Source organism: Ascaphus truei, chromosome 11 (genome assembly GCF_040206685.1).
Source record: "Ascaphus truei isolate aAscTru1 chromosome 11, aAscTru1.hap1, whole genome shotgun sequence".
Taxonomy (NCBI): Eukaryota; Metazoa; Chordata; class Amphibia; order Anura; family Ascaphidae; genus Ascaphus; species Ascaphus truei.
The window spans coordinates 50,293,826-50,318,111 of NC_134493.1; the positions used below are offsets into that span (position 1 = coordinate 50,293,826).

The following is a 24,286-nucleotide window of genomic DNA, read 5'->3' on the forward strand; positions in this document are numbered from 1 at the left end:
TTTGCCCTGATTTAATGGAGCTCTGTGGATCTGCCCCTTGTTTTGCACGATTAGACCCCCCCCCCCCTCCACACATTTAAATGTGCCTGCAAAACTCACTTTCAAAGGAAGCCTATCCAACATATTGTAATAGGAAGATGAACAAAAATTCCTGGTAGTTCAATAACCATATAAAATTAGCAAGCTGGCTGCATCTGTCTTGATAAAGTATTTAGGAGCATATTTACTAAGATGCCTTTCGGCACTGGAAGACAACTTACAACCCATTCAAATGAAGTGAAAAGGCCATAAGGTGTTTTATAGAGTAACACCACTTAGTAAATATGATCCTTAGTAGGACTGTTGAGTGTTATGTAAAAAATACTAAGGTTTATTGCCATGTGGGACTCTGCTTCTTAAATTCTTGTTATTTACATGTTGAACCCTAGTAGGGGAGGGGGTACAACATGTATGTGCTGATCCCATTAAACGGTATATTCTAAATGCGAAAACCATATACCTTACAATAATCAAATAGGTTGTAGTAGACCACTGCCAAGTCTGTTGATTTGATATAGCCCCCACCTTAGCTACCCTCTATAATGGAGTAATACACAATAACCGGGTAAATGTTTTTCTTTCGTGCGCGATAGGTACTAAAGGGCAATAGTGGTACAAATTGTAAGGTGTCTAACTACAATGTATAATTGGTAGAGGTGTACAGTATGCTCAATTAAGAATAAACATGCGGTCCATTACAATATATCCCAACCAGTAATAAATTAGCATGTATAAATCAAATACAGTAGCTCAGGTACGTGCTTTTAGGAAAAGGCAATGTTTTGTAAGCACAGATAAGCAGTACACTGCTGGCAGCCAACAGATTCATAATGTCCTGTGCTACTTTTTAGCCAATGAGTCCCTAATGCCAACACTTTTTACTCCACTGCAGAAACTCACTAATACACTCTGATACACATACAGACCCAGTACTCCCACATTAACTCTCTGAAACACACAGATGCATATACACTGTACAGTACATGCAGCCGTAACACAGTCCAAACAATCAAAGCAATAAAAAATGCCACCATACTCAATAGTGATACTAGCTTAATAAAGTGCTATAACAATCAACTGCAGAAGGAAATATGTGCAAAAATAAAGAGGCACCTCCAAAGGAGAGGCAATAGGACCCTCAATAATAGGACATACTGTAAAGTAGCATAATCACAATACAATATATAATGTAATACATCATTCCGAATAATAAAATATACTGACACATTAAAAACAACCATAGTACAGTATATGTCATGGCAATACTAGTGTATTTACCACTGAGATGTATGTGTAAATACTAAATATGGTATCTCTCTTTTTCTTGTATGGCAGTAGGGGAGGAGAGTTGTGCGTTGCGGGATGCTAAGTCTGAATCTGGTAGTATCAGTACCCTGTGCTCATGTTGATAGGCTCATCTCACCACTAGAGATCAGTGTTCAGTTTCAGCTAGAAACTTTTTTTTTAAGGCTTTGTATCTTGCATTATATGCATGGTTATTGTTTTGGTATGATGAGTGATAACCTGTATATCATGGGATTTGATTATAAATTGTGCCTGGGTAACTATCTAGCAAACTGAAGCTTATGCTTCCCCTATTACCATTTAAAAACACACGCGCACGCACAGCTAGCGTTGTCCAGACATATGGAATAATATGGTTAGTTTGAATGCATCAAATATATGTTTTAATATTTGCAATGAATACACAAATTATAGGTATTTTTAAGGGTTTTATTGCATCTCTTTTGGAGGAGTCTGCTTGTTTTAGTTTATACAGTTACTAGAATATACATACTTACATATATATAAAAAGATACGCACATACCCAAACCGTATATGCAGTTATATTTACTACTGGAATGGTAAGCAGATGCTTTTTTGGGTTAAAATGGCTAATACAGTATGTCCCTGCGTCCTGCCCAGAATGATTGTCATAGTCCCCATGTGTTCCCCTTTGCAGCGCTTACAGAGTAACTACAAGTCTCGTTCACCAAGATGCGGCTGGAAAAGGTCTCGTTGTGAGCTTCAATCAGCAGCGTGCGCTCCTTCCAGCTCAATGTGTTTTTCTGAATGAAGAAGACAAACTCAACCCCGGCTATCTGCAGAGAAAACAGAGGCCCCCCCTCATTAATTTCACCAGCGACTTTTGTGGACTTGTTTTTGTTTTACTGTCGATAGATGCATAGATATACACTAAGATAGCTAGACACAGAGGGGCTTATTCTATATATCCAACGAAGCAGTTGAATGGGTAATTTTCAGATGAAATTCCCGACTGACAACTTCAGCGGATATAGAATGAGCTACATAAATAGACAGACAAATACAAAATAAATATATAGGTGTGTGTGTGTGTGTGTGTGTGTGTGTGTATGTGTGTGTATATGTGTGTGTGTATATGTATATGTGTGTGTGTGTGTATATGTATATGTGTGTGTGTGTATATGTATATGTGTGTGTGTGTGTGTGTATATGTATATGTGTGTGTGTATATGTATGTGTGTATGTGTGTATATGTATGTGTGTATATGTATGTGTGTGTATGTGTATATATATGTATATATATGTATATATATACATATATATATATATATATATATATATATATATATATATATATACACAAATATAACTGTATGCTAATCTGCATGTCTTAGGCAGGTCTGCAACCCTGCCTTTCCCCATTATCACCCAGCATACAGCACTTCCACTGCAGCAAGGGATTCTGGGAAATGACATGCAAATGAGCACACAGTGTCACTTTTTGCCTCAATAACCATTTTTAACATGGTTCCCTGTGTGCTCATTTGCATGTCATTTCCCAGAATCCCTTGCTGCAGTGGAAGTGCTGTATGCTGGGTGATAATGGGGAAAGGCGGGGTTGCAGACCTGCCTAAGACATGCAGATGAGCATACAGTTATATTTGCATATTTGCTTTCCTGTGGAGGGTTTTTGTCACTTTTTTTACTCACCATAACTTAACTCAGTAATATATATATATATAGCCATAGTTTAATTTCCCGCAATCGGTCTCCCTGAGTGTACCTCTGCCCATGTCTATTACAGACATCTTTTTAGAAAGGAAAGGTATACTGTACAGGGATATACCTAATAAGTAAACATGGGAAGGATGTTGATCCAGGGAGAAATCTGATTGCCATTATTTGGAGCCAGGAGGAATGTATTTTTCCCATTATGAGACGGCATTGGATGGCTCCGTGTTTTTTTTTATTTGCCTTCCTCTGAATCAAAATACTGTAAATACAAATAGAGGATAAAGTATCTGTTGTCTAAATTTAGCATAGGTTGAACTTGATGGACATATGTCTTTTTTCAACCTCATATAGTCTTCAATGGGATAGTTGGGATACTTAGGAACGTATAGAGTTACTGTATATGTATCAAAGTGAGGCTGTGGCTACCATTGATATACATGGAACCAGAGAAAACCCAAACCCACTCACCTTTTTGAGGAGCCGTGGTGCATCAACATTTAGTTTGCAGCTCCGCTCCACAATGTGAACGGATCCATCCTTGCTTTGGTATTCCTGAAGTATGTCACTGCCCAGAAAGACCGGGATCAGTGGGCAGGTGGGGAAGCGCTTTTCATATGCCTGCAAAAATGATGGTCAAGGTAGAGAACTGTTTCTTAAAAGAAATTTCCATGAACCTTTTGGGGTCATGTATTGCATGTCTGCAATCAAAGTTCATACAACTTGTTGCCCCAGCAATTGCCATACCACTTGCTTCCCTAATCCAGCGGTGCACAAACTGGGGGGCACGAAACGTTATTGGGGGGGGGCGTGAGCCGCGTGTCAGTTACAGAGGCCTCCGTAAATTTACTTACCAGCTTCTTGTCCCCGCGTCTCCGTGGCAACGAATGACGCCCGTTACCATGGAGACGTGACGGCAAATTATGCCGTGGGTCACATGATGTCACATGACCCCGCAGCGTCATTTCACGCATCATTAGAGGCGAGGAAGGGCGCGACCAAGGAGGCAGCAGGTAATGGGGGCGCAGGGAGTTTGCGCACTCCTGCCCTAATCAACTATTTTTTTTTTCATCAGGCCATTTCCATAAGACCTTAAAAGCTGCCAGAGGTGTCCCAATCTTCAAAAGTGGGGACAAAAACACGGTTTGAAACTACAGGCCAATTTCTCTTCTCCCAAAGCTATCCAAAGTCATGGAAAACTGTGTTCACTCCCAATTAAGCGATTACTATACCAAGACAAATTTCCCTAGCCAATTCCAAGCTGGCTTTCGCCCCAAACACTCCACGGTAACTACCCTGCTAAAAGTTTGCAATGAGATCCAGTGTGGAATGGAACTGGGACAACTCACTGGTGCAATATTCCTAGATTTTGCAAAGGCTTTTGATACTGTTGATCATGTTATCTTGCTAAACCCCTCGGATATCACCTGTGGTGTCCCGCAAGGCTCTGTTCTGGGGCCCCTACTCTTCTCAGTGTTTATCAATGATCTCCCCACAGCTTGTAAGGAAGCTTCAATACACATGTATGCAGATGACACAATCCTATATGCACACAGCCATAGCCTCCCTGACCTTGAACACGTACTTCAAACTGATTTTTTGAGACTTGAAAAATGTATTTCCCAAAACAAACTGTTTCTAAACACTGACAAGACTGTAACAATAGTATTTGGGACCAAGGCTAAATTTCTAAAGCTTCCAATGACAAAGCTTCAGATAAGAACCAGCTCCAATACCATCCTATCCCCTGTTACTAGTACATACATGTACATACATCCTGCTTTTCATAAGCATTGGTCAAGTGTTCATACATCGCTGAGGAAAGAATGAAGCAATCATTCCAAAGATGCATCGATCAAGCGTGAATTAGCCCTTAATTTCTGTCAGCAATAATAGTTTCTAAAAAAATAAATCTACATTCACTTTTCTCCAAAACAGAAACCTACTGAACGATTTCACTGAAACAGTAAATACATGAGTGGAGATGTATCAAGTCCAAACGGTTTCACCTTGCATCACTGAGTCAAAGGTGCATCAGCTTACGATTTGGAGAGTGCCAATAGGAGTATTTAAGGAGGAGTTACATGATACACAGATTATAATAAAATGTCTTAAACCAGGCCCGCCGAACTCAGATTATCTTGGGGGTCAATTTTTAGTTCCGACTGCAAGATTCGGGGCGCATCAGAAAACAATAAGATACAGTCACTAACCGTATGCGCAAACTTTTTTCTTGAGCTTCTCTTATTAATAATATCTAAATGTTGCTGGTAGACTAGTTCCCAGCTGGACGCATGGGACTCCTGTGCGTGCAGCCGTTGTCGACACGCGCGTTTCGCGTAGAATCGCTTTTTCAAGACTCGTATATCATTTGACGGCGAGTCCTTGGAGAGGGGTGGGGGGGGGCAGGAGGGAGCGAACGCTGTTGCTGCCGGGCAGGGGGGCGCAGCTCGAGAAGTTTGCGCCCCCCTGTATTAGGTTACAATGCTTTTGACACAAATATATATGGTATTATATTGAATGTCTTTATTTATATAGCGCCATAAATGTACATAGCGCTTCACAGTAGTAATACACGTGGTAATCATATAAATAACAAATAATATAAATAACAGGTCATGAGAATAAGAGCTTCAGACATAAAAGTAACATTAAGGAAGAGGAGTCCCTGCTCCGAAGAGCTTACAATCTAATTGGTAGGTAGGGGAACGTATAGAGACAGCAGGTGGGAGTTCTGGTAAGTGCATCTGCAGGGGGCCAAGCTTTATAAGGGTGTGGTGGGTTTGCGTTCTGGGACAATACAGTAGAAGTTACAGAGGGTTAATCATGAAGGTTCTTTGACAACAGTTCTTTCACCACGGGATCACCAGGGAATAAGCAGACTGACGTAAGGGAACTTTGTATAGAGCACCAAAACAAAGCAATGTGCGTGTGTGTGGTAGCTCAGATATCACTCGGGGCTACGAGCCAGTGTGATAGCTGAGTGATTTGTGTAATCTGCTCGGTGGCATAGATGAGGTAACAGATCCAGTTTATTGTCACTGCCTTGATACACAAGATCCAGTAGGCTCAGAAAAAAAATTCTTGGTCTTTTATCTTTCTCTCAATTATCAAATTATAATTACTTGTCGGTGGAGGTAAATATCAAGGTAAACGTGATCACATTAAGGAGACACCATTTTATATATATATATATATATATATATATATATATATATATATATATATATATATATATATATGTAACAACTCAGCCAAAAAATTGCAAATTGCAAAAAAGTAGAGTAGGAAAAAAAAGTGAGCAGAGAGATTTAGAGAATGGAATAGAGAGATGGTGAAGGTGAATAGTAGATCAATTTTATACTGAAAGTATAGACGCAATGGTACCTATTTAATATGACATACAGAATGGGAGCAAAATGTTCCCAAGCAAGGGGAAGGCGGCTTGAAAGTATATTGAAGAGGAGCCACAGTGAGCAGAACAGAAGCTGGATCTGACATTCAGCAGCGTCTATGTGACCATGGCCCAATTTAATATACTGTGAAGCTGGATTTGTGTGCTGGGGAGTTGTGCTCAACTCAAATGAATGGGACTGAAATATTCTCAAACACAGGGCAGCTGCTTCTGAATAAAAGGCCAATGTGTTGCTGTATAGTCACGAGGGTTCACTTACCGCCATGACGAGCTCAAATGGGTACTTGTAGACTCGGACCGGGGACTGGTACTTCTGCACCATATTCTCTCAATGTCCGTGACTGTAAATAGGAAAGAGAGATGGACGACCGTCAGAACCCATTTCTTGCTCCACTACACATATTTCAGATAACATGGTCTGCCACTTAATCCTGGGGGGAGGTGTCGCACCGCAGAGAGGTTTTAGGAAGCAGAACTAGTTTAACAGGGATACCACCGACTACGTGTTATCTCTGAGATTTAAAAAAAAAAAAAAGTTGCATATTACGTGCACTCATTCCCAGACAGTATGTGGGCCTTCAGAACACATTGCAGGCATCTCACATTTAATTCTTATATACTATGCACACTGCCCTATCTTGCCTCCCATTAGGCAATTCTCATATTTTCATCCTTGAAAATATTAGGATATGCACAGACTTCCACAATATTTGACTCAAAAATCATTATTCTCTCAAAGAAATTATCCTATTGTTGTAGGATTTATGTAACACACTGATTACAAACCCTTCTTTGTTCTGCAACACCTTAAAAGCAGCAGTCCAAGCTGCCTTTTGTTTATTTGGATTTTTTCCCCCTTTAATATGTGCATCAATACACTCCACACAATGATAAGTAATTAGCTAAGTTGCCGATCGATCCATTCTCATGTGATCAACCGGCTCGGAGGTTCACTAAATGGCTGTTCAGGTACCCAAATCTTTTTTTTTCTTTCTTTAATCACCTTCTTCTATCTTCATTTGTCACCATTTCTTGATCTTCTTTATCTTCTATCTTCATCTGTCAATCCAAAAAACCCCATGGTAAATCCCAACCGATGTTGTCTCGTCGTCTTCTTGGGCTCAAATGAGGCGTCACGGCCTTAAATAGGACTTGTGACGTCACATTTAGCCTCAAAATGGTTAACAGCCACCTGATTGGCTGTTCAAACCATGTTCCGACTTAAAAATTTTTTTTACATGACGTCACTTAAAGGGAATGATGCCAGCCAATCAGAATGTCTGTGCTTCATTTGCCTTTAAGATGACTTCACTAAATCCAAGATCGGCGGCGTCACATGGTATTTCAGCCAATCAGAGTGTGGAATTGGTTCCCAAAATCTGATTGGCTGAAATACCATGTGACGCCGGCTTCGTCACGTCATTTAAAGGCAAATCAAGCACAGTCATTCTGATTGGCTGGCATCATTCCCTTTAAGTGACGTCATGTAAAAAAAAAAAAAATTAAAGTCGGAACATGGTTTGAACAGCAAATCAGCGACCCCTGGCCTCCCTCGGGGACCCCCGCGGGGTCAGCCGGGGACACACGCCGGCCTGTTGTATGGGTTTTGCGCCTGCAAAAAGGTAAACAAAGAATTTTTTCTAAGTCCTGCTTTTTTTTATCACCAGCCTTTAGCTGGTGAGCTTTATTCAGCGCAACTTTCACGTACGATAAGTTTGCGTTGCTTAGTGAATCCCGAAGAAGGGCAGGATTCAGCGCAAACAGCTCATTGTACGAGCAAAGTTGGACTTTGAAAAATTTCCAGGAAAAAGTCAGTTTTAGAGCGCAAAGTGCTTGTTTGCGCGGCTTAGTGAATAGCGCTCGGCGGAACTTCACGTTCTAAGAGCACTTTGCGCTCTTAAAACGACTTATCACTGCTTAGTGCATAACCCCCATAGTAAAGTTATGGTGGGTAAAAAAAAGTGACAAAAACCCTCCACAGCAAAGCATACAGTATAGCAAATGGAAATATTACTGTGTGCTCATTTGCATTTCTTAGACAGGTCGAAACAGCAGTCTGTGGGTGAGTTTACTGGCTATGCATCTTAATCCAGGCTGTGCTCAAAGCTGTGAAATGCTGCAAGCTTAAGTTTATAGGGGGCCATGTTAAATGGTTTTGAAGCAAAAGGTGGCACTGTGTGCTCATTTGCATGTCATTTCCCAGAATCCCTTGCTGCAGTGAAAATGCTGTGTGCTGGGTGATAATGGTGAGGCAGGGTTGCAGACCTGTCTAAGACATGCAGATGAGCATATTTCCATTTGAGACCCACACACACGACTGCAGCACTCACTGAAGAAAGAGTAGATATTTATTGCATCAAAAAACAGGAACAAGTAAAAAGAATAGAGCGACGTTTCTGACCTTCTGGTCCTTTATCCAGCTCTAATAAGAGGAGGTCAGAAACGACGCTCTATTTTTTTACTTGTTCCTGTTTTTTGATGCAATAAATATCTAATCTTTCTTCAGTGAGTGCTGCAGTCCTGCTCATTTGTGTATCAATTCTAGAGCTTATGCATATGGTTTTCACTCTGAGTGCCCTAGACTTTCTTGTGTGTGTGTGTGTGTGTCCACACACACACACACACACACACACACACACACACACACACACACACACACACACACACACACACACACACACACACACACACACACACACACACACACACACTCTATATATGCTTATATACAGCATTTATATTATATACAGTACAATTATATTATAGACCATTATATACAGTGCATCTGAATAAAATAACTGTGAGGTCTAGAAATCTCTGTACATTATAATCTCCACTATGAAGAACTCTCAGGGTGGTCTACTAGAGCAACAGCAAATCTACATGTTCTGGGCCCGTCTGACTACCAGAAGTTTGTGCCCCACTTGTAGTATCTACAGTTCCACATTCAAAAGCACTAGCATGAAATATGAATGTGCAGCCTTCAACATCATCATCCCAGCCACTCGTCCCTGGCATGTGTGGTATTCAGATTTAATCTGCTCATTCCTACCCAGCCTTCCCTGCAAAGTGGTCTCCATGCATTGTCTAACCCCTAAAGAAAAAGAGCGCCGCCCTCCAGTGTTACAAAACATTCCACCACCCTTGTGTTTATTCTCATAAATACTGTAGGAAGACGGACAAACATCACCACTGACCAGGGGGACAATCCTCTGTTTCATACGGCAACAACGGATCGTTGTCCCATTGTTTGTCAAACCCTCCTCAGCCAGGGAGAGATTGGCAGGGCACTGCTAACCACTCTAATCTGACGGTTTGAGGACTGTTATGCTTGTTACAATGTATCAATGTCATTCTCTTCCTTAAAAAGATCCGATCACCCGTCAAAGTAAAATGTAAATCCTTTTACTGTAAAAGTCGTACATTTGAATTTGATGTGCTTAATTGGAACCTTATCTGGTAATTATTGTTCTTTATCTTTGCTGGGTAATGTTGAAGGCATTTTTTAGGTCAAACCAAAACATAAAAGGGAGATACAATTGGGACCAACAATTATCCTGTGTAAATGACTGTTTACAAACATGTCTTATCACAAAAAAAGATCAATCTAAAAACTCTCCAGAGCATGTAGTGTGACCTACAGTAGCCTATTAAAGGGGCAGTTCAACATAGCATTTAAAAAAAAAAAAACAATTTATCAATATAACTTGCTCACTATAAAGATATCATTCCTTCTAAAGTAAAATGTTCACAAGTTTCGTAATTATGTAAAAAAAATAAGTACGTTTCACATTTTCTCTGGGTTCGCTTAATTCTAAAGTTATCTGTTCATTCTTGTTCCTTTTCCCCTATTTCCCTACACAAATTATGTTGCCATCATTTCTCGAGCACAATGTCAAAGAAAAAGACGCTGGATGAATTCATCTCTTTGCATATAGAACAGTTTTACAGTGTGATCACCAAATCATTTAGGTGAAGATTGTATAAACACTCCAAGGCATTTGGTTACTATGGATAAATTAGGGGGTTATTCACTAAGGCCCATTGCGGGATGATGCAACAGATCCGGCTGTTGCACAGATAAAGGCGTGCAAAGACATGACATCATTGATGAATAGATACAGTATATACATGTATCTTTAATTCCACTTTAGCTCTTTGATCCCGTTTTGAACTATCGTATCTGGTATCACTCTAGCGACGCTCTTAATGGATCAAGTTAAACTTGTAGCGAATACTTGAGACACTGCTAGTACATGCTGTTATATTTAAACCAGCAAGGAGACCCAGGGGCCTCCCGTGAGGACATCTTTTTATGTAATTATATTAACACAGTGCGGATCAATTAAAAGAAATCAGAATTAAAACTCAAATTATTGTGAGTGTTAATATTTTTATTTTTTTATTTGATAGTACATGTATGTACATTGTTATAATAAAAGTTATATTTTTACATGTTACATATAGTGGTGCGCCTCATATATAGGACCTCTCTCGGTGCGCCTCATATATAGGACCTCTCTCGGTGCGCCTCATATATAGGACCTCTCTCGGTGCGCCTCATATATAGGACCTCTCTCGGTGCGCCTCATATATAGGACCTCTCTCGGTGCGCCTCATATATAGGACCTCTCTCGGTGCGCCTCATATATAGGACCTCTCTCGGTGCGCCTCATATATAGGACCTCTCTCGGTGCGCCTCATATATAGGACCTCTCTCGGTGCGCGTCATATATAGGACCTCTCTCGGTGCGCCTCATATATAGGACCTCTCTCGGTGCGCCTCATATATAGGACCTCTCTCGGTGCGCCTCATATATAGGACCTCTCTCGGTGCGCCTCATATATAGGACCTCTCTCGGTGCGCCTCATATATAGGACCTCTCGGTGCGCCTCATATATAGGACCTCTCTCGGTGCGCCTCATATATAGGACCTCTCTCGGTGCGCCTCATATATAGGACCTCTCTCGGTGCGCCTCATATATAGGACCTCTCTCGGTGCGCCTCATATATAGGACCTCTCTCGGTGCGCCTCATATATAGGACCTCTCTCGGTGCGCCTCATATATAGGACTTCTCTCGGTGCGCCTCATATATAGGACCTCTCGGTGCGCCTCATATATAGGACCTCTCTCGGTGCGCCTCATATATAGGACCTCTCTCGGTGCGCCTCATATATAGGACCTCTCTCGGTGTGCCTCATATATAGGACCTCTCTCGGTGTGCCTCATATATAGGACCTCTCTCGGTGTGCCTCATATATAGGACCTCTCTCGGTGTGCCTCATATATAGGACCTCTCTCGGTGTGCCTCATATATAGGACCTCTCTCGGTGTGCCTCTCTTTGAACACCTTATCTGTTCCCAAGTATCGTCTAGATAGCACCTACACCATTATCTTTAGGCTGTGAGGATTCTCTGGATATTTGTTATCCGGCTATTGATTTGAATGGCAGTTAATGTTGGATCGGGAGCGTTAACCCACAACTGACCATAGTGAATATTCCCCTAAAGCAGAGATTCTCAACTTCAGCTCTCAAGACCTCCCCCCCCCCAACAGGTCAGGTTTTCAGGATATCCCTGCTTCAGCACAGGTTCCTCAATCAGTCCCTGCTTTAGCACAGGTGGCTCAATCAGTGGCTCAGTTTTCCACTGAACCAATGATTGAGCCACCTGTGCTGAAGCAGGAATATCCTTAAAACCTGACCTGTTGGGGGGGTGGGGGGATAGGGGGGTCTTGAGAGCTGAAGTTGAGAACCCCTCCCTGCCCTAAAGGTTTAAAAACATTTTTAAACACATACAGTACTTTGATCTGTATAAAATGGTGTCAACCACCTACATTGAACATATTGAACATACCACTGCTATTAGTTCCCTTTGGTCTTATGTCACTATGCCATGTACTGGCACATAGACGGCAAGGGAAAATATACCATTGTTATTGCCTTCTTTAGAAAAATTCAATCACCCTTTAAGTGAAAGTTGAAATCATTTTTTTCCCTGCACAAAATCTGCACTTTTCCTGTTTTACGATGTAAAGATAATTGTATCGGCTATTTATTATTCTGCTTGTTTCATTTGTTTGTCTAATTATGGCATTTCCGCTTTACAACAAACAAAGAAAATAAGAAGAGATTTAGAAATTCACATGTAGATTCTAAGAGCCACAAATAATCTGATCACAAACGAGATTAGATTTAAAAAAAACAAACAAACAAACAAAAACAAAAAAACCTTCAAAGCATTTAGGTCCATATTCACACAGCGGTGTCATTTTTATAAAAACCCCGCGTCCCAAACAGTCAAAGCGAAGTAACTCTGAAATAAATCTATTTACCTTTATGTTGTTGGAGTCTTACGTCTTGTCAAATAGTTTCTTAGAAAGACAGGTGATGAGGACACAGTCACGCTAGACAAGATCAGAGTGATGTTCACACTCGCGGCTTCTTGGGTACGTTCTGTTATGAAAGAATGGAGCAATTGTTCATCTGCAACAAATACACAATTCCATAACCCTCGATTGTTTTCAAACTCATTTTTGTTAGCAAGTCAATTACGGTGGTAAAAGGACGTGGTTTCATTATGTCTTTTGTACGTATGAAAATACAGTGTTATTTTGCAGCCAAAGCGAATCAGCTTCCAATCTGCCTCTCTGTCATATTTTCCATTCTCTCTCATTCTTATGCAACATTATGAGGTGGGGGAAGCGCACAGTGAATAAGGCTGCGCTTATACAGCCGGGGACGGCGACGCGACCGCTGACGTCCCCCGTCGCCATTGCGACGAGTTGTATTTGGAAGTTTAGGCGACGTCGCTGGATGACGTCATAAAAGGGGAGGGCAGAGGCACGGAGAAGCTCCTGATTGGCCGCAAGGGGAGACCGTCGCCGAAATAAGCAAATATCAGTGACTACCAGATTTCTGGTAGCACTGTCGCTCCGTCACCGTTGCGTGCGACGGCGACAATGCATTTGTTTTGCCGCGACGTCCCTTCGCCAACACTATAAGCGCAGCCTAAGGCCTGGGACCCGGTGCGCCCGGCGGCGCGGGCGGCCACACGCGAGTTCCCCACCAGCAGGGGAATCCTCCCGAGCCGGTCCCGGTCCCCCCTGGCTGCACAGCTCACTACGCGCTGTGACGCGTCAGCCGCTACGGGATACGAGAGAATGGTGATCCCTAGCGTTGACGCGTCACGTGGTGTGGCTGTGAGCCAATGAGGAGGGGAGGCTTCGGGAGGAGGAGAGGCTTCGGGGAGCGGGGAGGAGTGGGGGGGGGAAAGCAGCGTGAGTGCCTGTCTGTATGTGTGTGTGTGTGTCTGTCTGCGTGTGTGTATGAGTGCCAGCCCGAGCCCGTGGAGGGAGGGGGGGGGAGAGTAGCGGGTCCCTCCGCTCAAGCCACGCCCATCCTCCCGCTCAAGCCTCCCACTCCCGCCCACCTCCCGCTCCGGCTCCCGCTCCCTACAGACCGCATATCGCGGTCTGTGTATGTCAGCGCCCCGCCTGTCTGCAGTGCGGGAGCGCTGACTCTGGGAGCGGGGCCTTAGCCTAAAGCAGCCGCTTTCACTCCCTTCAATGGGAGTTCATTCACTATTTATTTATTTATTTTTTAACTACAATTAATTGATTTCTTTACTTTTGTATACATATATAAATGCTTAGTGTGAAGTATTAGCAGTACATTCACAATCATGTTTGACGGGACATACTTTATTGTTGATTATACATAAATCATAAAACATGTCTCTCTGATGCCATCTCTGGCTTCCAATACGGACGTTCTCCTTTCCTTATTTGTTATATAGTAGTAGATGAGGTTGAAAAAATACATTTGTCCATCAAGTTCAACCTGTGCTACATTTAGACGACACATACATTACTTATCCTATATTTTATTTACAGTATTTCTATCCAGAGGAAGGCAAACAAGATTTGATTAACCCAATGGACAATAGAGTTAATGAACTTTTAACTATGCATTAAGCCACTCCTCACTATCTTAAATGGGGGCTTTCATGAAAAAATGTGTTCAGATATCTAAGGGCCAATTAACCAGAGCTTAGTTAAGTGAGTTAATGTGATGTTATGCCCTAAAAGCTGAATAGTGTCATGTAAAGTGATGTTTATGGCCGGAAAGAGCATTGCATTAACTACAACGGCAGTTAGTGATAATGGAAAGCAAAAGAGGCATTCCCCCTAACAACGGCGAGAGAGTCCTGTATTAGTAGAGCACCCAGTGACTTATATACTGATATGGAGCAGATGTTTTTACCCGGTTAACGCACAAAATAACGCATTTCCTTAACCACTGTTTTCAACAGCACTACTGTTTGGTTTTCTCCTGAATCCCAAGGTGAATGTGCTCCCATGACGCTCACCAGTGATGTGATCGCTCCGGAGCATAACTTGGGAGGTCTCTTCAGCTATAAGGTCAGCAAAAGTCCTTAGCGGTCTGTGCTTGGTGCCAGCGCAGTATTGCTCTTGAGCAGTTACTTCAGCCAAAACACGCGCTGTTTTTGAGATGTCTTCGATCTACTGGAGCACCAGGATGTCCAACAACTTCTCGCTGGAACAGCGCATAGTGAACCATTCTGTGGTCAACAGTACTAAAATGGCCCTCGACCAGAAGGCCACGATAGGTTGAAAATCTCTGGAGATCTCAATCCTACTAACCTGGCCGTCCGGCAAGTGGTGGAAGGGGCTTAGTACAATAAAAGCTACAACAATCCTGAATCCAAACGCGCTCGGTGTCAATCAATTACGTGCCAATCGTGAAGTGCAGGCATGAGACATAAAGTATCATCCTTGTGCCCTGCGTAGGCTCTTCCCAGGTAGACCACGCCTGGGTGCGTGAGCAGAGGGCCTTGGTCAACTTAAGCTTTCCAGGTAATGACCAGATGATCAACTGCACGCCACTTATACTTAATCTCAGCTGAAAGGCCAAGAAGTGATAGCACAACTGTTAAAACAATTCACCAGCTTTAACGCAACACATTGTGTTAACAAGCACAATAACATTTGCGATATCTGTACACCTGCCCAAACACCCCTTTATGCAATACATGGAGAAATACGTGCAAACAAACCGGAACACAGCTGAGTTATCTGGGAAATATACTCATTTGTATATGCAGAGTATATGAGCATATTTCTCAGTTACTGTATCTCAGTTGTGTTCAGTTTTGTTCACAGGTAACTCTCTCTGTCTCCCCTTCTCTCCCTGGGAGTAATGGCGCCTTTAGTTAAGACATGCTTAACGGCACGTTATTATAAGCTAACGCTATGTTGTACTAATTAGATATACAACGGATGTAATTTTAAAATATAATTAGAAGGATGTGAATTACACAGCCGTGCGCACTTAAATGAAGTGTGCCGGGGAAGCGGTGAAGGCCTCTGTAAACCTCACTTACCTTGGCTCCGGCGGCTTCTTAGACGCGTCGCCATGGCAGTGCGGCCAGGTCATGTGACATCACATTGCCATGGCAACGGGACGTCATGACGCCGGAGCCCAGGTAAGAGGGAGGGGGGGGGGGGGGGCGCGCGAAGAGAGAGGGGAACTGCCGACACGGGGGCTCAGGGAAAAAAGTTTGCGCTCCCCTGCATTAATTAACATCACGGAAAATAATGTCCGTTTCTGTTTTAGGTAACGTTACATTATGAACCCAAAGTTAACGGAGCTCTGTGAATCTGACCCTATGCTAGAATAAACTTCATGTGCTAACAAATGTAAGAAATTTGCTAAATTAACCTTTTACATAGCGCCTACAAACTTTTACCTTGCATAATCTGTCATTATTACAATACATTTTTTTTAAAATCTTTCTAAAATAAGGTGCAAAGCATTTTGAAACAATAATTAATTGGTACCTATTCACTAAACTGCGTTAAGACTATTTCCAGGCAAAGATGTATGTTTTCACACAGATACACATCTAACTATAAGCAATTATCGTCTCTCCGAACCATGGGAAAAGGGCTTTATATGTAATTTCTTTCCAGCTGTGTAGTACCAAGAAATATGCACATTGTGTATGCAAATGAGCCAAACATGCAAAATTACTTCTTCACATGCTATTCGTGAAGCTGCAAGTTTGCATATTGTCAGGAAGGTTACAGCCAGGAAACCTGCATCCCCCATGTATGCGAAATAGGGCTTTGGCTGTTGAAGGACTGACTGAATTAAACTAATCACCCGCTCTCCTTTTTATACCGCAGACATTAGTAAACCTACATAACTTTCTCAATCCTGTTCAGCAAAAGCCCTATAATAACGCCTTCTTGAAAATCTTAATGTTACTTTCCGGGGTGGTATTGCAGCAAATCCGGGGAAAAAATGCTTGTAAATGGGATGTCAAACCATGTGATTTTTATGCATAAATATCTTAATCAATATGGCAAAAACACCACATTTGTATTATGCAAAATAGCAAGCTGTTTACTTACAATTATGCATTTGAAATCTATTGGTGTTTAATTAATAGGCCCCACAGAGAGTTCTTACATCAGGAACTACACCACTATTACTATTTGTACATGAAGTAAAAAGAGGGGACTAGCAGGAGGCTCAAAAACTCTTACAAGTTCTTTATAAAATGTGTAACTGTGCAGTGCTCTGCATCGGAGATATGCTGCAGCATTCCAGTCTGATACTGCTAAGAAACCAGTTCGCGTTTAAAAAAGGCATCGGTCATGCACAGATCTGCTTACTTGTTAATCCCGATCAAACAACACACTCTCCCTGGAAATGGCTCTTCTTGATGAAAGGGACTTTACAAGAGTCTACGGCCACAAGTGATAAGAATAAGGGAGTAACTTGGAGTGAAGCGGACATCTAGAAACCTCTTCCCGTGCCATGAAACAGATACCAGGGCTACAGTTCTGCCAAGTCGGAATAGGAGCAGAAGCATGGCCATGTAACACAATGCTGTAATGTGACTCTGTCTCGCTGATACCCTTGCTTCATGGGTGAAGCAGAGCAGCTCATAGAGTTCATTGACGCTGGCTTGCTATTTTGGTGACGGAATTATATGTGCAATAAGGGCATTGATACTCAAACATGTCTTTCACTCTTTGAAACGGGATTTTACTGGCATTCTACATATCTCTTGATCAGTGCTCCCAATCTGGGGGGGCCCAGGGAACATAAAAAGGGACTCAGGGTGACATAAGGGATGTACATACTGCGACACACAGAAATGGGCAAAAAAGGAGACCAAAGTATGGGAGACAGAGAGAGAGGATCATGAAGATAGAAGCAAAGATAAAGAAGGAATGACATTAGAGTCTGCGATGTGTCTCCCCCAAGCTCCCCCTCCTCCCCCACAACATCCCGTAAATAAAGGACACACACAAAGGTCTGGGGGTATAATGGCCGGCTTTTATTTAAATACAGCAAAAGGGGAGGTAGCATGGCTAGCAGCCAGGGGAGGTAGCATGGCTAGCAGCCATGCTTTTAAGCAGATATGCTTTTAAGTATATATGTTTCAAGTATTTATGAAGTTTAAAAAGGAAGTTCAAAAAGAAGTGGAAAAGTGGACATCACCTACTGCTTCTGATTCCTGCTTTTGATCTACGTTGGAAAGAGGAAATCATCTATCTAAGACTGCACATCTCAACACTTAACTATTGCTGTGATGCCGCCTTTATTTTTTATATTTGCTGCAACCGCACTTATTCTCAAATTATGCACTTCCTTCCACCAGTCTCCTTATGTCTCTAACTCTATTCATATATCTCCATCTCTCCTTTCTTCCCCACTTCTCAGTTCACATGAACTCCTTTCTTACCTGCGTCCTCTGTCACCACACAGCTATACCTCCTGCACTAAAACACACCCCTACAAATCATCCTCACACATCCTCTTTCTATCCATGCTTCTCCTCCTTGCTTCTGGGGATATCTCTCCCAATCCTGGTCCCTGCCTTATTTCTACTTGCTCTCGTCCTCGCCTCCCACATACAACTTCTACTCCTTCTGGTGTTAACCCCTCCAACCTCATACCCATCCCCTGCCACCCTCCCTCCTCTCTCCCTTTCTCCTGTGCCCTTTGGAATGCTCGCTCCCTCTCTAACAAGTTCCTCTCTGTGCATGACTTCTTTCTCTCTCACTCCCTGCTTCTCTTTGCTATAACTGAGACCTGGCTCACTCAGTCTGACTCTGCTCTGGAAGCTGCCCTCTCCTATGGTGGCCTTTCTTTCTCCCACACTCCGCGCCCTGATGGCAGGGGTGGAGGTGTGGGGCTCCTGCTCTCCTCTCTCTGCCGTTACCGAACCCTTCCTATTCCTCCCTCTCTTGCTTTTCCCTCCTTTGAGGCTCACACTGTCCAGATTTTCTCTCCTCTCCCTGTTCATGTGGCGGTCATCTATCGCCCACCTACCTCTACTCATCCCCCTTCTGCCTTTCTCTCTCACTTTGAATCCTGGCTCTCTTTCTTCCTCTCCTCAGACTCCCCTGTTCTTCTCCTTGGGGACTTCAATTGCCACATTGATGACCCCTCTCTCCCTTGGGCTTCCCGCTTTCTTTCTCTAACCTCTTCTTTTGGCCTTCAACAGTGGACTGCAGCCAGCACCCACAAGGATGGCCACTACTTAGACCTGGTTTTCACTAAAAATTTCTCTCTCTCTGATTTCTCCATTTCCCCTTTTCCTCTCTCTGACCATCACCTCATCTCATTCTCTCTATCTCGCTTCTCAACTTCTCCACCTCCATCTACACCCCGGTTCTGCAGAAACCTGCGCTCTATTCACTTACCTGACTTTGAGTCCACGTTACACTCCTCCCTCTCCTCTCTCAGATCTGCTACAGACCCTGACAAACTGGTCAGGAACTACAACTCTGCCTTGTCCTCCTCTCTTGATCTACATGCCCCGCTTTCTCTCTGCCGCACTCGCCCTTTTAACCCTAGACCCTGGTTAAATTCCCACACGCGCATGCTGCGTTCCTCCACTCGTTCCTCTGAACGCCTCTGGAGGAAATCTCATACTCTCGCAGACTTCCTTCACTACAAATTTATGCTATCCTGTTTCAACTGTGCCCTCTCGCAAGCTAAACAAGCCTACTTTTCTTCACTAATCAACATGCACAAGTCTAACCCACGCCGACTGTTCTCTGTCTTTGATACTCTACTCAAACCACCCTCCGCTGCCTCTCCTTCCTCCATCTCCGCTCAGGACTTTGCTGACTATTTTAAGGAAAAGGTGGAATCCATACGTCAGAACATCCCCTCTGTTTCTTCCTCCCATCCTACACCTCTTCCTAACTCTCCTCCTGCCTTCCTTGACTCTTTTTCCACTGTCTCAGAGGAGGATGTGTCGCTGTTGATCGCCTCTTCTCCCTCTACCACTTGCCCTCTTGACCCCATTCCCTCCCATCTCCTAAAACCTCTTGCTCCTACTATAATCCCTACGCTCACGCACATTTTTAACTCCTCCCTCTGCTCTGGAACCTTTCCATCCTCCTTCAAACATGCAACAGTCATACCATTACTCAAAAACAGCAAGCTTGACCCTACCTGTCTTTCTAACTATCGGCCTGTCTCCCTCCTGCCTTTTGCCTCTAAACTCCTTGAACGTCTTGTATTCGCTCGCTTGCTCCATTTTCTCAACACCTATTCTCTCCTAGACCCTCTACAATCTGGCTTCCGTACTGCTCACTCCACGGAAACAGCCCTCACTAAAATAACTGACGACCTCCATGCTGCCAAAGACAGAGGTCATTACACTCTGCTCATATTACTCGACCTCTCTGCAGCATTTGACACCGTGGACCACCCTCTTCTCCTTCACATTCTCCATACTCTTGGCATTCGGAACAAAGCTCTATCCTGGATCTCATCCTACCTCTCCCATCGTACTTTCAGTGTCTCTTCTGCTAATACCTCCTCCTCCTCTATTGATCTCTCTGTGGGGGTACCCCAGGGCTCTGTCCTGGGACCTCTTCTCTTTTCTCTGTATACACTCTCTCTAGGTGACCTAATAACATCTTTTGGGTTTAATTATCACCTCTATGCTGACGACACACAAATATATTTCTCAACACCCAACCTTACACCTACTGTACAAACCAAAGTTTCTGAATGTCTCTCTGCTATATCATCCTGGATGGCCATCCGCCGCCTTAAACTCAACATGGCTAAAACAGAGCTCCTCATACTTCCTCCCAAACCTGGCCCTACTACCTCCTTCCACATTACTGTTGGAACTACGATCATTCACCCAGTAGCCCAAGCACGCTGCCTTGGGGTCACACTCGACTCCTCTCTCACATTTGCCCCTCACATTCAAAACATTTCTAAAACCTGTCGCTTTTTCCTCCGCAATATAACAAAGATACGCCCTTTCCTCTGTTGCTCGACTGCTAAAACTCTGACTCAGGCCCTCATTCTCTCCCGTCTTGATTACTGTAACCTCCTGCTGTCCGGCCTTCCTGCCTCTCACCTGTCTCCCCTACAATCTATCCTTAACGCTGCTGCCAGAATCACTCTACTCTTTCCTAGATCTGTCTCAGCATCTCCCCTCATGAAATCCCTCTCCTGGCTTCCGATCAAATCCCGCATCTCACACTCCATTCTTCTCCTCACTTTTAAAGCTTTACACTCTTCTGCTCCTCCTTACATCTCAGCCCTAATTTCTCGTTATGCACCATCCAGACTCTTGCGTTCTTCTCAAGGATGTCTTCTTTCTACCCCCTTTGTATCTAAAGCCCTCTCCCGCCTTAAACCTTTTTCATTGACTGCCCCTCACCTCTGGAATGCCCTTCCCCTCAGTACCCGACTAGCACCCTCTCTATCCACCTTTAAGACCCACCTTAAGACACACTTGCTTAAAGAAGCATATGAATAGGACTGTGGCTATTCTGAACACATGGCACATAAAGCTTGGCCCCCTGCAGATGCACTTACCAGAACTCCCTCCTACTGTCTCTGTACGTTCTCCCTACCTACCAATTAGACTGTAAGCTCCTCGGAGCAGGGACTCCTCTTCCTTAATGTCTAAAGCACTTATTCCCATGATCTGTTATTTATATTATCTGTTATTTATTGGATTACCACATGTATTACTGCTGTGAAGCGCTATGTACATTAATGGCGCTATATAAATAAAGACATACAATACAATACAATAGGTGCGAACCCTGCCAGAGTGCTCCACCTATAGGTAAGGCAATTGACACATGGCCGAAGCTGGGACCGTCTCGAATCCCAGCTGTTCAACTGACTCCACATCAGCCACGAGATGGGCCCCAGGTACTCAAAGCACCATGAGCCCTGTCCACTCGCCCGCCAGGCCCTACTGTAACTGTGCCCCGTCTGGCAAAGTTACCTTGCACTTAGCCCTAACCGGCCGCCACCAACTATTGGCTATTTAACACACTTAAAACATTTTGATATCACATTTCCCCTGGCACAGATCTGTCACACATCTTACAGTTATACACCCATTCACACTACCGATCAGCAATATAGTGCAGTGTTACACTTTGCTGTTAAATGTTCACTCTAGCCTCGGTCTACCATAGTTTCAAGACAACTACGCTCATAAACACTCATACTGTATAGTTCCCTTGGTCCATTAGCTCTGTCACTCTCTCTCTGCTTTCTTACACTATGTGAACACAGTCTTTCTTCACCCTGCACATGCACGTGTATTTTGCTTCTTGTATGGCATGTAGTTTTAAATGTATATCAATCTTTGATCACACTCATACCCAGCTGTCTCTTAGCTTTTCTGACAATGTCAAACTTTTTTTTATCACTCTCTCCTGTTACACACTCACTCTCATTACTACTTGCACTCTAAAACTCATGTAATTCAAGTGTTAATGAGGTCTCTCTCTCACACTGTCACCCCTATACACGTAATCCTCACTCTCCTGTCAGTCACTCACTCAGATGACACTCTTACAAAAGTCACTCCTCTGCACCATCAAACTGTCACTAAACTCTATGTAATTGACACTATTTAGGGTAACCTCACTGTCACTCCTCTTAATATCACTACCACACTGACATTCTCAGGTCACTTCCTTGTCACTCCACAGTCACTCCTTTACACTGTCCCTTTAGTGGCACTCCTTTACACTGTCCATTTAGTGGCACTCCTTTACACTGTCCATTTAGTGGCACTCCTTTACACTGTCCCTTTAGTGGCACTCCTTTACCCTGTCCCTTTAGTGGCACTCCTTTACACTGTCCCTTTAGTGGCACTCCTTTACACTGTCCCTTTAGTGTCACTCCTTTACTCCTTTACACTGTCCCTTTAGTGGCACTCCTTTACACTGTCCATTTAGTGGCACTCCTTTACACTGTCCCTTTAGTGGCACTCCTTTACCCTGTCCCTTTAGTGGCACTCCTTTACCATGTCCCTTTAGTGTCACTCCTTTACTCCTTTACACTGTCCCTTTAGTGGCACTCCTTTACACTGTCCCTTTACTGTCACTCCTTTACTCATTTACACTGTCCCTTTACTGTCACTCCTTTACACTGTCCCTTTACTGTCACTCCTTTACACTGTCCCTTTACTGTCACTCCTTTACACTGTCCCTTTACTGTCACTCCTTTACACTGTCCCTTTACTGTCACTCCTTTACACTGTCCCTTTACTGTCACTCCTTTACTCATTTACACTGTCTCTTTAGTGGTACTCCTTTACACTGACCCTTTACTGTCACTCCTTTACTCCGTTACACTGTCCCTTTACTGTCACTCCTTTACTCCGTTACACTGTCCCTTTACTGTCACTCCTTTACTCCGTTACACTGTCCTTTTACTGTCACTCCTTTACTCCGTTACACTGTCCCTTTACTGTCACTCCTTTACACTGTCCCTTTACTGTCACTCCTTTACTCATTTACACTGTCTCTTTAGTGGTACTCCTTTACACTGACCCTTTACTGTCACTCCTTTACTCCGTTACACTGTCCCTTTACTGTCACTCCTTTACTCCGTTACACTGTCCCTTTACTGTCACTCCTTTACACTGTCCCTTTACTGTCACTCCTTTACACTGTCCCTTTACTGTCACTCCTTTACACTGTCCCTTTACTGTCACTCCTTTACTCCTTTTCCCTGTCCCTTTAGTGGCACTCCTTTACACTGTCCCTTTACTGTCACTCCTTTACACTGTCCCTTTACTGTCACTCCTTTACACTGTCCCTTTAGTGGCACTCCTTTACACTGTCCCTTTACTGTCACTCCTTTACACTGTCCCTTTAGTGGCACTCCTTTACCCTGTCCCTTTAGTGGCAGTCCTTTACACTGTCCCTTTACTGTCACTCCTTTACACTGTCTCTTTAGTGGCACTCCTTTACACTGTCTCTTTAGTGGCACTCCTTTCCCTGTCCCTTTAGTGGCACTCCTTTACCCTGTCCCTTTAGTGTCACTCCTTTACACTGTCCCTTTAGTGGCACTCCTTTACACTGTCCCTTTATTGGCACTCCTTTACCCTGTCTCTTTAGTGGCACTCCTTTACACTGTCTCTTTAGTGGCACTCCTTTACCCTGTCCCTTTAGTGGCACTCCTTTACACTGTCCCTTTACTGTCACTCATTTACCCTGTCCCTTTAGTGGCACTCCTTTACACTGTCCCTTTAGTGGCACTCCTTTACACTGTCCCTTTAGTGGCACTCCTTTACACTGTCCCTTTACTGTCACTCCTTTACACCGTCCCTTTAGTGGCACTCCTTTACACTGTCCCTTTACTGTCACTCCTTTACTCCGTTACACTGTCCCTTTACTGTCACTCCTTTACACTGTCCCTTTACTGTCACTCCTTTACTCATTTACACTGTCTCTTTAGTGGTACTCCTTTACACTGACCCTTTACTGTCACTCCTTTACTC

At 43.4% G+C, this 24,286-nt stretch overlaps 1 protein-coding gene across 2 annotated transcripts in view; it reads right to left on the bottom strand.

Moving 5' to 3' along the window:
* The window catches only part of SEC14L5 (SEC14 like lipid binding 5), an 84,240-nt gene that overhangs the window by 54,281 nt on the left and 5,673 nt on the right, over window positions 1–24,286 (bottom strand). The window contains exons 1-5 of one of the 2 annotated variants that reach the window (XM_075566150.1): window positions 17,157–17,288; window positions 12,789–12,909; window positions 6,711–6,792; window positions 3,508–3,657; window positions 2,010–2,141 (exon numbers count right to left, since the gene is read on the bottom strand). In XM_075566150.1, the coding sequence (XP_075422265.1) occupies window positions 2,010–2,141; window positions 3,508–3,657; window positions 6,711–6,773 (345 nt within the window). In that variant the 5' untranslated portion in view covers window positions 6,774–6,792; window positions 12,789–12,909; window positions 17,157–17,288. Of the gene's footprint in view, window positions 1–2,009; window positions 2,142–3,507; window positions 3,658–6,710; window positions 6,793–12,788; window positions 12,910–17,156; window positions 17,289–24,286 lie in introns of those variants that run through there. The other variant, XM_075566152.1, reaches the window with a different exon arrangement.